The sequence below is a fragment of the Lycorma delicatula genome, chromosome 8, assembly GCF_047948215.1.
Source record: "Lycorma delicatula isolate Av1 chromosome 8, ASM4794821v1, whole genome shotgun sequence".
NCBI lineage: Eukaryota > Metazoa > Arthropoda > Insecta > Hemiptera > Fulgoridae > Lycorma > Lycorma delicatula.
The window spans coordinates 78,231,017-78,243,826 of NC_134462.1; the positions used below are offsets into that span (position 1 = coordinate 78,231,017).

At 30.2% G+C, this 12,810-nt stretch overlaps 1 protein-coding gene across 1 annotated transcript in view; it reads right to left on the reverse strand.

Annotated features, from left to right (window-relative positions):
• Nucleotides 1-12,810, reverse strand: part of Sh (Potassium voltage-gated channel protein Shaker) — a 257,042-nt gene that overhangs the window by 72,781 nt on the left and 171,451 nt on the right. The window contains exon 4 of the mRNA XM_075374155.1: nt 7,790-8,433. Coding sequence (XP_075230270.1) covers nt 7,790-8,433 — 644 coding nt within the window. The remainder of the gene's footprint in view (nt 1-7,789; nt 8,434-12,810) is intronic.

The following is a 12,810-nucleotide window of genomic DNA, read 5'->3' on the forward strand; positions in this document are numbered from 1 at the left end:
AAAACTAAAATTTTACTCTTAGCACAAAATAAAAGATCTAAACACACTTGAACAGTATGAAATTTACAAACACACTAAATTTACCATATTATTACGACATATTATTAAATGAAAAACATATCATAACAATTATAACATATAAAATGTATAACAAACTTAAGGAGTTTTGTAAGATTTTTAATGTAGTAGATATTAAAAATAGTACTCCCAACAACTCTACTGTAGAAGGTGCTCATAATTAATTTTGGTTTCCAAAGGCTATTTAAAAATTTGTATTTTTCAATTAATAATTAACTATCTATGCTTCCTGCTTCATCTCTCACCTTTATCCTTAATATTGCTATAAAATTATAAAAAGTTTTGGATTTTGAAATACCCAATGTTTTAAGTTTGTGATCTGTAGGGTTTGATGAGTATGAAATGTAGAATCAAGAAATTAGATGATCCTTAATATTTATAAAAAAATGAGATGAATTTTGGGGCCTTGAGCATATTTTTGAAATTTTGAATGGCCTTAGACTCAATAAGGGTATAAGAATATTTTTTGAGTTTCATCAAATTCAGTTGGGTGACAGAAGTGATACTCTAATAGATGGGTAGACTGACTTTCACTCTTATTAATGCAGATTTAAATGTATTATACTTTACTATTTCTAGATTTTGGCTGCAAAATAATAGAATAATTTTGTTTCTTAAATTGAAATAAATTATACCGCAAACTATTTAATTATCAAACATAGTTTTACTGTTGGAAATTACTGAATAAAATTTTCGTTGGATATGGTAATTAAATATAAAATGCTTATACCATTTTGTCTAGTTGTAATAATAATAATATAGAACAACTTTAAACTGTTATTCTTCTATTTTTTTTGTTAGTATGATAGAAGGATTCAACGATTACACTTTTTCAGAATGGAAATATAACATCCTGAAAAAGATAACAAGTATAACATATTTATAAAAAATATAACATCTGTTATTTTTTGATTTTTTACTTTTTTATGAAAATTAAGTTTTGAGTTAAGTCAATATACAACTACTAAAGATTTGTGAATGAACTGGCTAATAATAGATTTGTAATTATTTTATTTGTAATAAACATAATTAGTTTGTATTTAATGGTTAAATTAGCCCAAAATTATGTAAATTAAAGAAAAACTAAACTAAATAAATAAGTAATGTGTATTTGTATAATTAAAAATACTGAATCAACTAAAATCAAAATAACATCATGAAATGTGTTTGTATACTATTTTTAGAAGTTACAGTACATATTATTCTTGAGCAGAATTTAAAATTAGAAACTGTTTCCCCCACTCTCTTTACTGTGAGAGTTATAAACTGGTGTTTTCCAGGTCTAGCATTAGGGAGTTTATCATGTTCTACTTTCAATAGTAGTCATTAAATGTTGTAAAGACAAACAAGTGCTAGTGTTGTTATTAACTGCGTATTTAGTTATTGATAAAAATTATAAAAAAAAGTACAATAAACAAATATATGCATTATTTTTTTTTGTTAACTTTTTTTTTTTTAAATCAATGTTTTTAACAAGATATTCCCACAAAAAATATTCTCATATTAATTAATTATGAATAGCTGATAAATTACTGCTACATTCAAAAACAGAATTAATACAAAAAGTAAGTAAAATAGATCTTTTGAAATTTATAAATAATTTAGTAATTTTTTAAATGCAAACCTATCCATTTATAAATATAAATAACTATATTTATATAAAGTTCTCTGTACCTATTTTTCTGTGAACTCGGTAGTAGGAAGATGATTTTAATATAATTTTCCGTGGTATTTAGAGGATTTTCTGGCATAACGTTAAAATATATTTCTTGGATATTCCATATCCTTTATTGCTTTTCTATTACTGCAAAGCCACTTTCAAAATTTTCTCGTAGAAGATGCATTTTACAGAAAATTAATGAGGACAAAAAATCCAAAATTTCAACAGGCAGTTACGGTTCTTTGTTGGTGAAAAAAAAAAAAAATACCCGATTCATAGGCTATTTTTTGAAATTTCCTCAAACATTTTGATGAAAAATGACAATACTTATATACGGGTGATTAAAAAAGAACTTCACAACTCTAAAAGCATATAAAAATTTTCTTGAGGTAACTTACAGATTTGATTGAAGTCAAATAATCAGTAATAATGCATACAGTTTAGAAATTATGTTATTAATACTAGTTATTTTAATGGTAGAGTGGTAGTATCCACTACCAGTGGGTGTAATATAATATATTACAGAAATTTAATGATAGCATATTTTGGTAACTAATATTATTCCTCCCAAGTTGTTTATTTGCTTTTCTTAAATGTAAAAAAAAGAATGAGATACTAATGTCAAATATAATATAAATAAAAATTATAAAATTAAACTTAACAAATTTTATCTTAAATTTAAAAAAATATCATTTAAAAAACTCAGGATTAGGAATGAAGAAGATTATTTTATTATATCGGAGTAGATAAAATAAAATATAAAAAACTTTTTTTTATGTTTTGGGGGAATGAAAGTTGTGACTACCTAGCAGGCACTTCAACTGTTAGTTTTGTTGTGGAGACAGGAAACAGAATTTGAAAACTAAAGGCAGCATCCAACCAGATAACATCAAGGATGCACTGACAGGACTTGATCCTCAAGGTCCTGGCAACCTCAGAATGTTGGATCTGGCACAGTTAGACCTGTACTTAATGAATTAGACATATGGAAAAAGGGCTCAAGAATAAGGAAAAGATATTTAGTGAGAAACGATGACCTCTATCAACTGGGGTAATGGAATGTTTTTTAGGATCCTTTGAGTGTTTAATCCAACTGAACAGTTTAAAATTGAATGATTTAATTTTTTTCTGAACATAATCCTGGCTGAGAGCAAGAAATTGGCATCTATACCAAAATAAAATAAATTTTTGGTGACTAGATGGAAACAATCATGAAGCTAGATTCATGCATAACTGACACAGTAAATAACTGTTTTTATAATTATTTGAAGAATGAACGTAAAAACCTTTGAACAGAGTGCTACTAACATCACAGATAAAAAATACATCACTTTAAGAAAAATTAGGAAAGACCTAAAATGGAATAAAATAAAACATGGTTCATATTATTAAATAAAAGTTGTGCAAAAACCATTGTCCTGATTAACAGAAAAGAAAAGCTCTCGTGAAATAGTAGAGTGAATGAAAAATTTGTGATTGTAGATTCAATTTTAAATCAAAATGAAAAATATAAAATATCTGCTGAAAAAAATTAATACAGTAAAATGATGAAATACTGAAGCAGGATTTAGATGCTCATTTAAGTTAAACAAGTGATCATATTTGTTTACAGCTGAACTGCACACATGTTTAATGATTAAAAAAAACTGAAATCTCACTTTTTGATGCTACTCAAAAATAACTTGATATAAGTATATATTTCATAAGATGGAGTAATAGTGTCAATTAAGTAAAAGGATAACTGTTTTGATGTTACAAAGATTACTTGCTATCCTCTGTAGTGGAGTGGCAGCATAGCAGCCTTTCATCCAGAAGGTTCTGGATTTTGAATCACGGTCAAGTATGGCAGTTTTTATGTGCTACAGAATTCCATACTCCACCCATTTCCATGACAAACTTTGAACTTATATAGAGAATTAATCATGAACAAAAAGAGGAAAAAGAAAGAAACAGTTCATTAAACAAACCTAAATAAGTATAATATTTTTAGTTATGATGACTGGTTAAGTGCCTTATCAATGTTTTTTGGTTCATTCTTCACATAATTGACCAAATTATTGGTTAAAACTTTGCTTATATTTGTAAAAGTAGATAAAATACAAAAAATAAATTATTTTCCTTATAATGTTAGTTTATTATACCAATATGTACACTCCAAACTATGTTTTTGGGGAATATTGACACACATTTCTTGTTCTTTGAATGCTTTTAAGTTATCATTCTCACTAACATCATGACATCTATGATAATTATGTGAGTACATATTTGCATTGAATTATTAATTGTTAATTTTGAATTGAATTGTCAAAAGTTAGTTATTAAGTAAATTGAATTACTGAGTTAATATCAAAAAAGAGGATTATTTATAAGTATCAATAATCTTTTGCATTGACTTTTTCATTAACTGAAACTGTATTACATTAAAAAAAAAAAAAAAAAACAGATTACATGTAACTTTATAAAAATAAATATTGAACCAGTTTTCTTGCTCTCTCATTTTATGTCTTTATTTATCTATTTTGTTATAATATTTTTGTGAAATAATATACACATAATTAATTTGCTTTGATGGTACTTAAGATTTGTATGTTATCAATATTGTTAAACTGGATTTATCCACAATATTTAGCTCAGTAATGAATAATTTAGGTTGTTGGAGAGTTCTTAATTTTAGGTGAATCTACCAGTGTGGTAGATTTACCTTTACCATACATTTTATGATTGTGACAGATGGATCGGATGTAAATAGAGAGCAGGCCTTGAATGGATAACGCCCGAAAACACTGTAATCTATAAGATACAAGAGGAGGTCAAATGGAATTGTGTAGACGGTTTGGTCATGGGAATTCTTCAGATGAAAGAAATAGAGTTTCATGATGGAACAGCAAGCATAAAATAAAGGAAGAGAAAGATTGAGACCCAACTACTTGGGGGGGGGGGGGGGATCTGGGAATGGCATAGCTGGACTTGGTTCCCCTTCCTGATGGCTTGAGGCAGGCAAGAGCCAAGACCGAGTCCCGGTTACTGTGGTGGGGCCTGGGATTGGGATAACTGGGCCTAGTTACCCCGCCTCAGTGATTGAGGCAGGTGAATAAAAGATCTGCCCCCCTGGGTTGAGTATTGCTTGAATGGCGATCCAAAGCAGAGGAGCAGGAGAAAGAAAAAAAAGAGGCCGAAAGGAATTTAGATGTTTTGATTTCATTTTAGAATCCACAGATGATAATTTAAATTTTAATAGATTACTATTTTCACATTATTTGATTCATTGTTAACAATGAAATGTAATTAAATTTTAAAACGAATAAAAAAACTAATTCAATTTCTAAGTACAAGATAATTTTCAGAATTATTGTGAAGCTTTATCATAAGTAGTGTTATAGATGACATTGATGTTATGTTACTCAGTTTGAAAACGTTAATGAAATATCTTTAAAATGTGATCAAATGATACTTTTTATCATTGTTACATTTGTGCTCTTTTTAACATATTGTTTTTGTCAAATTTATAGCAGTGTATTTATTTTTCTTCTAATGTGTACATTGCAATCTTTTCAACTAGTGAACAATAAGCAACCACTTCATGGCACAATGAGATGAGGATGACATGTGTGAGATGTAAATGAGGTGTAGTCTTGCATGGATTCAGGCCGACCATTCCTCAGACGTGTGGTTAATTCAACTACAACCACAAAAATACACTGGTATCCACTGTCTAGGATTCAAATTCATATAAAAACAATTAACTTTTACTAGGATTTGAACCAGAGAATCTTTAACTTTGAAAATCAATTAAACAGTTGATTTATGATGACAAGTTAGCTACTAGATCAGCCCAACGGGCCTGATAATAGCAATGTGTTTGTAAATTTTTTATTATTCAGGCACATTGGGTTTGTGGTTTTTATGTGCAATTATAAAATTTTCACGAAGAGATTTTATTTATTTGTATATCTAATTTTTATTTAGTGGTTTCCAAATGTTGATTCTGTTGTTCAATATGTTTCTTTACATCATAGGGTAAATTTATATCCTCTCTATCCAATGTAGTTTTGAGAAGTTATACCAGTTTAATTTATCACTGACAATGGTCATAAAAACATTAAACATTTTTATCTCATTGTTATATATAAGTGTACACACACACACACACACACACACACACACACACACACACACACACACACACACACACATATATATATATATATATATATATATATATATATATATATATATATATATGTAATTACACTCTAACTAAAATCTCTTATCAATTTGTATGATGAATCATGATAATCCCTAAAATTATTTAAGATCTTTTTTAAATTACTTTGAAATTTTATTTCCAGAAGATCCTTTCAAAGCTAATAATACAGCTCCTTTACTGAAGCAAGTTTAATTAATTCTAAAAAAATCTTTTGAGAATGCAATTTCCATGCAATTTTGAAAGTAAATCTTTAATAACTTTTATTGTTAAAAGGAACTTTCTGATGATATTGTTAATTAGAAAGAAATTTCTAAATGAATTTCATTAGGTAGTGGAAGAAGTTACATGAAATTAAATATAATGAAATATTTGTTTTTATGTACAGAAAATGTTTAATGTTAATGTCATTTGACTATATTTTAGGTAGATTTCACAAGAATGCTATCTATTGTAGTGGGTACCATGATTCAATTTCTGGAAAATTTGATGTATCTTCGCATTTTATATCCCCCAGATCCCAAAACTACCGTCAGTTCAAAAGTTTATATATATAATTTCACTTTCTTGGAACACGATATCTGCTGTAATTTTGCGCCAATCACTTTCAAATTGATACATTGAATATAACGACCCAAAATCTCGGTTGAGTTTGTTAAAGGCCAAAATTGGAGCATGTGGGTGAAATGGGGGAGGGGGCTTTTTAGAAAAAACAAAATATTACTATAACTTTCTTATTAAGTATGATATCGAATTCATTTAAAGTTCCTACTACTCTTTGGATAAGAGCCTAAAACCTATGTAAGTAAAGGTTTTTGATACCACCAATCATTGGCCCACGGGATTGAAAAAATGGGGTTTTGAAGACAAAAAAATCATACTTCCCTAAGAGGCACAGCATCGAATCGGTTTAAAGTGGTCACTAGTCCTCTAAATATTATCTAAAACTATAATCTGAAACAATTTTTAATATGACCAACCCTTACAGCAAGGGATGACCAAAATGTTGCTGGAATTGTAAGAAAATGGGGCTTGACGTATACTAAACATGTGAAACTTTTTTTCACATGCAACCATTGTCATATTGAGTAAATTTGAAGTTTATCTTAACTTTAAGGTGGAAATCTTTTTTATCCCCTAACAGAAATCTTTTTTATCCACTACTTAGCACCGGTGAAATCTACCTCTGCCTTCTGGTGTACCAGAAGGGATTTTTTTTATAATGATTTATTTAATGTAATAAATATATACTTTTTGTTTATGTGGATGAACAATCTAAGAATCCAAATTTATCTTTTATGTAAATATATGTTCAATAATAGTGCTATTATATATTTCTCATGTTCAGTGTGCATCATAACTGATAATTAATTGATAAATAAGAATTATACAAATATATAAACTTAGGAATGTTAAAATACTTATACTGAGGCTAAAAGCTTCAGTTTTAAACAAAAAATACATATTCCAGTAAGAGGTGTCAATAAAAAAATAATAATTTTTATTATATATTTTTAAACAATGAAAATATTATTTTAACTTACAAATGTAGAGTACATCTTCAGTAAAATTTTATCAAATATATTGAAAGGTTGATGTAACAGAGCAGAATATAGTTGATTTTGATGTGCCACAGTAGGATGATTTCAATTTGATTGTTGACGCCAGTATTGATGAATGATGATGTTGATGATGATGAAGATGTAGTTGAAACTGAAGAAATTCGAAAACGGCCACAAAAACTTTTAATAATTTGATGACACTCACTAAAAACAACACTATAATGCCAAAAAACCGAATAGCAGGGGAATAATACAAAATTTTGAACTTTTTAACAAAATACTTACCAATAAACAAGAAAAATATGAGCAAGCCGAGTTCCCTCATGGAGGCCTTCAAAGTTCGTCCGAGGATTTGAAGTCCTTTGGAGTGACGTGACAACTTGAATATTCGAAACACTCTTACTAACCTAATAACTCTGAGAATGGCCAACGACATGGCTTGGTTCGTGCTCTTATCCTGCGGGCTGACCGGAGCCTTCGGCAGGTTCAGAGTGTCCTCCTCTTCGGCAACAACCGTCGCCAACGTAATAAAGTAAGGAATGATCGCGATGATGTCGATAATGTTCATCACGTCTCGGAAGAAGTTAAGTTTATTAGGGCACGCGAGGAACCGCACGGACAGTTCGAACGTGAACCATATAATACAGATGGTCTCTATGAGAAAGAAGGGATCTGTGATATCGGGCACTTCGTCTTCTTCTATCTTGGTGCCGTTGGTTGTCGTGTTGAATACCTTGTAGTGCTTAAACTCCGGTAACGTCTCCAGGCAGAATATGACGATGGATAGTAGGATGACGAACACCGATATAATGGCGACAACTCGAGCCGCCTGCGAGCTTTCTGGGTACTCGAACAACAGCCACACCTTTCTCTGGAACTCATGCGTCGGTAACGGTTTCTCCTCCTCTTTGATAAAACCCTCATCCTCCCTGCAACACACACCACACAATAGATGTCAGATCGGTCTACATGTTAAATCATTAAAAAAATAAAATAATACAAATATCTGCAGTTATTTTCTTCTAGCTTAATTTTGGTTTATTTCCTTTTTTTAAGTACAGGATAACACCTAATTATGTCCATCTAAAAAGATGAATTTGTTATGTGAGAAAAATATCAAGACTAAAATTTTCCAATCCAGGACTTTTTTATGCAGAAGAGAAAAATTCCTTTGATACTATATACACTATAATTATTTAAGAGTTGATTATTACAATCTAGCTTGTTAAAGTTTAGTTAATTGTGATTAGTTTTTTCGGTGTTAGAGTGAGACACTTGAATCGCGCTTTCGCGAACTCGGTCAAACAATTGTGAGAGCTAAAAAGTAAGTAAAAAGAGCGATTTCGTCTGAAGAAGCCCACAGCAAAGGCAGAAGCTTAACTAAAATCAATGATGGAAATGACTAGCGAGGTATTTTTTCGGTGGCATCCTAACAACAGGCCTAGCTATGATATGATTACTTATCACAGTCATCAGCTAGGTCTCTCCTATAAAGACGATCAAGGCTAGGAACGGAAAGAGTGGCGTGTAATTGGAATCATCACAAGGTGGGTGTCTTCCCCCTAGGGGACAGCATATAGAAAGTACCTTTTCAGGCCACTTCGCTACTTTAAATAACTGGAAATAAAATATTTAGTAATATATGAACAAAATTTCTTCCATTTTCTTAGAAAAAAAAAAAATCGGCTAATAAATTTTTCAAGAAAAGTAAACTAAAGTTTTGAATAGTTTTACTTTAATTCCACGGTTATTACAAACGTTAATATACTTCCCAGCTATACTGAAGATGCCGAGTTCGACTACCAGTTAGGAAATTCTAACTGTTTAGAATAAAAAGATTGTTTTTATGATTTTTAATTTTCTTACCAGCATTTAATTTAACCAAGTATTTTACAAAATAAAATTTAAAACAAACGGAATCTTAAACGATCCTCTTTTTTATCTTCAGTTGCTGATACAATCTTTTAACCTTTTCTATGTTATGCCCAACCTTTAAACCTCAAACATACCTCTTGTACCCGATATCCTCAATTATCTGTTTCACATATTCTAATCTGTGGTTTTTAATTTTTAAACATATATCTAGATTCAAATTCACTAATATACTAATGCTGGATATCTTATATTGCCTACCAACTTCAAGTCTTTCTTTTTCCAAAAGATTCAAGACTAACAAATTTTGATTATGTTTTTCTACATTCATTATTCATATTCTATGAAACAAATTTTTAAATTATTCTTTATGCTACATTTAAAATGTTTCTATTCTTTATTTATTAGAATTCTCTACATTCCAGGTTTTGAAGTAAAATCCATAAAAATATTTTTAAAGTGATTATAATTTTTAAAATTCGTTGTTTGATACCAGTAAAAAATACCAGTTTGATATTTTTTATGTAAAAGCTTACGCAAATCTGCTTTGGTATACCTTTTTACTCTGTCATAGGAATTTTAATAACTTCATGAAGTGTTTTTTAATTATCTATTTATTTTCATTATTTTGATTAGAAACTTCACCCTACTCTGTAAGAAACCCCGTGAGTATCTAACTGAGAATTTATCTGATCAAAAGATTTTAATAATTCAGTTAAGTAAGGCTCTTCGTATGTTTAAGTATTGATATTAAAAAATTACGGTTTTTAAAAAATGACAAAATATATTAACCATAATCCTTTGTAGTATATGGGTATACTCTATGGAAGAAAGTACTTCTATAAATTTCTCATTCTAAAATTTCTGTTACATTATTTTCAGTAATGAAATTCATATAGACGGATTCTCAAAGAACATCATTATGTCTATTTGTTTGTTCAAGCGAGTTAAACAGTTATGTTAACAGATCTGAAGCATTTTACACAACAAGCAAAGCTTATTAATTTGTACCAAGTAGTGTGTGCGTGTGTGCGGGTGCGCGCGCGCGTACTTAGCCACATTACAGTACGACTGGAATATTTCCAACAACGTTTTTCAGTATTAAATTCACTCTTTAGTAATGCCTTCGCTGCATGTGGCAACAATAGCCTTTCTGTTATGTATGTAACTTTACGTTAACTCGCTAAGTTTGAATAAGGCATTTGTTGAAAAGTCAAATCAAAAGTTAGGCTCAAAAGGTTTCTCTCCACACACACACACACACACACACACACACACACACACACACACACACACACACACACACACACACACACACACACACACACACACACACACACACACACACACACACACACACACACACACACACATACACATACACATACATATATATATATATATACACACACACGCACACAATATTATATATCTTAGAAGTTTTCTATTTCAAAATGAACTAAACTTACATGAATATAAGTAAGCATTCAGTTCTGTATTATTATTATCTTCCTCATACGAAGGACAGTATTTTATTTGAAAATTAAGTTATTCTTATACCCTTAAAATTCATTTTTTTATATCTCATATTTGCAATCGGTTTTGTAGGTGGGTAGGAACCACAAGTAAATTTTATCACAATAAGCAACTGGAAAGGAGTTTTGATGAAACACTTTAATTAAATACAATTTAAAACATCAATAGTAAATAGAAAATAGCATATAAAACGCATGAGTACAACATGAATACCGCTTATATTTGAGGAGTATAGTCGAAAGGATAAAAGAAGTCTGGGACGGCCGATTAAAAGATGGAGAGAACAATTAATATAAGATAAAATAAGGAAGGGTGATATAATAGGCAAACGTCTATTACAGGTTTGGTATATACGAAAAGCCTTGTACCTATGAAGAAGAAGAAGGTTCCTAGGTCTAATACATATTTAGTCGCTTTAACCATCTAACATCTTCGTCTTTGTTCAAGAAGTTAACAGCTAGGTGGTTCTCTTGGTCATTGAGTTTTATTTTATACTTGGTTGCCAATCGTTTTTTTTCGAACATTCGGTAACTCTGTATTCATGGATTTCGGTGTTCCAAACGAACCGTGGCGTCTGCATCTTATGCATCTCGTAAAGTTATTTTGGAAGCGCAGAATTGTCTCAGTATGGCTGGTACTTGCCGTACCTTAAAGTTGGATTCATAGATTAAAATTACATTTTTCTTGAAACTAAAATATTTTTATATCTCAGAAAGAGAGAAATTTCGGTAATGATAAATTCTTTGAAAGAGAGAGATATGACAAGTTATCGTCACGCAAAAACGATTTGGGTAAACCATCGTGTTTGCACGAAATCAAATTTTATTTAATAAATATGTTTTTATTATTAAATCTACTGAAAATAATTTAGATTAAGCCATTTATTTTGATAATTTAATTCATTTTTTAAATTACTTACTTATATATTTAATTTAAAATATATAAAATATTTTCAATGTTTTTTTAGTAATTATTTTTATAAAAACTATTTTTCTTTTGGAAAATAACATTCTGTGAAAATATATCTCATTATTGCACTGTAATGGGTACGGTCTGGTTGAACAGTGTAGATTGATCATTTCATACGCGCACAATTCTGGCGGCCTGGCAAGGTCGTTCCTTAAAGAACTCTGTACCTAAACTCCAGCGGCTCTTTAAAGTCTGGAAGAAAGTCAATTTTTGTTACAACATATATTTAAGCTGGTCAACTTAATATCTTTGTAAAAATGCTTCGATCTTTCAACGAATTACAGGATAGATAAATTTTACACGAAAGACCTTTGAGCATTCCTTTATGTACAATTTTTTGGCAGTACTCGAGTTATTTCTTAGATTGTCTTTTCTGAAAACCCAATTTCTTTTTTAGTGATGAGTTACCAAAAGATCATGACTCGAGAATCAAAAAGTACAAAGAGAAATTTCGTAAAGGAGGCAATTCAATTCGGAAAAAACAAATTAATCGTTACTTAATTTTACAAAGTTCTATCTTAAAAAAAAAAATTACCAAGAAAAAGAACAAAAAAGTATAATTTTTAAAGAGTATCCTTAATTTACGTTTTGGTAGTTGCAGTGACCTTTCCCAACCCATATCTAACCCATGACGTCACTTGTATGTCGTCAGCTACGAGTCACACTAATAGTCACTGGCACCGCAATAAAAGCGAAAGATCAAAACGAACCGCTTTACGGCGGGTGGTAAATTGCAACAAATATACGATATCTTTCATCAGCTGGAATTCCAGCCGATGCGACCGCGTGTACATTTACCGGCGACGATACGGGGGAACCTATGTTCATCATGGTATTGCACCATGCGCTGCGATAAAAGCGAAAGATCGAAAAGAAGCGCTTTATGGTGCGTGGTAAAATTTGCGACGAGTGCAAGGTTACTGCTATGT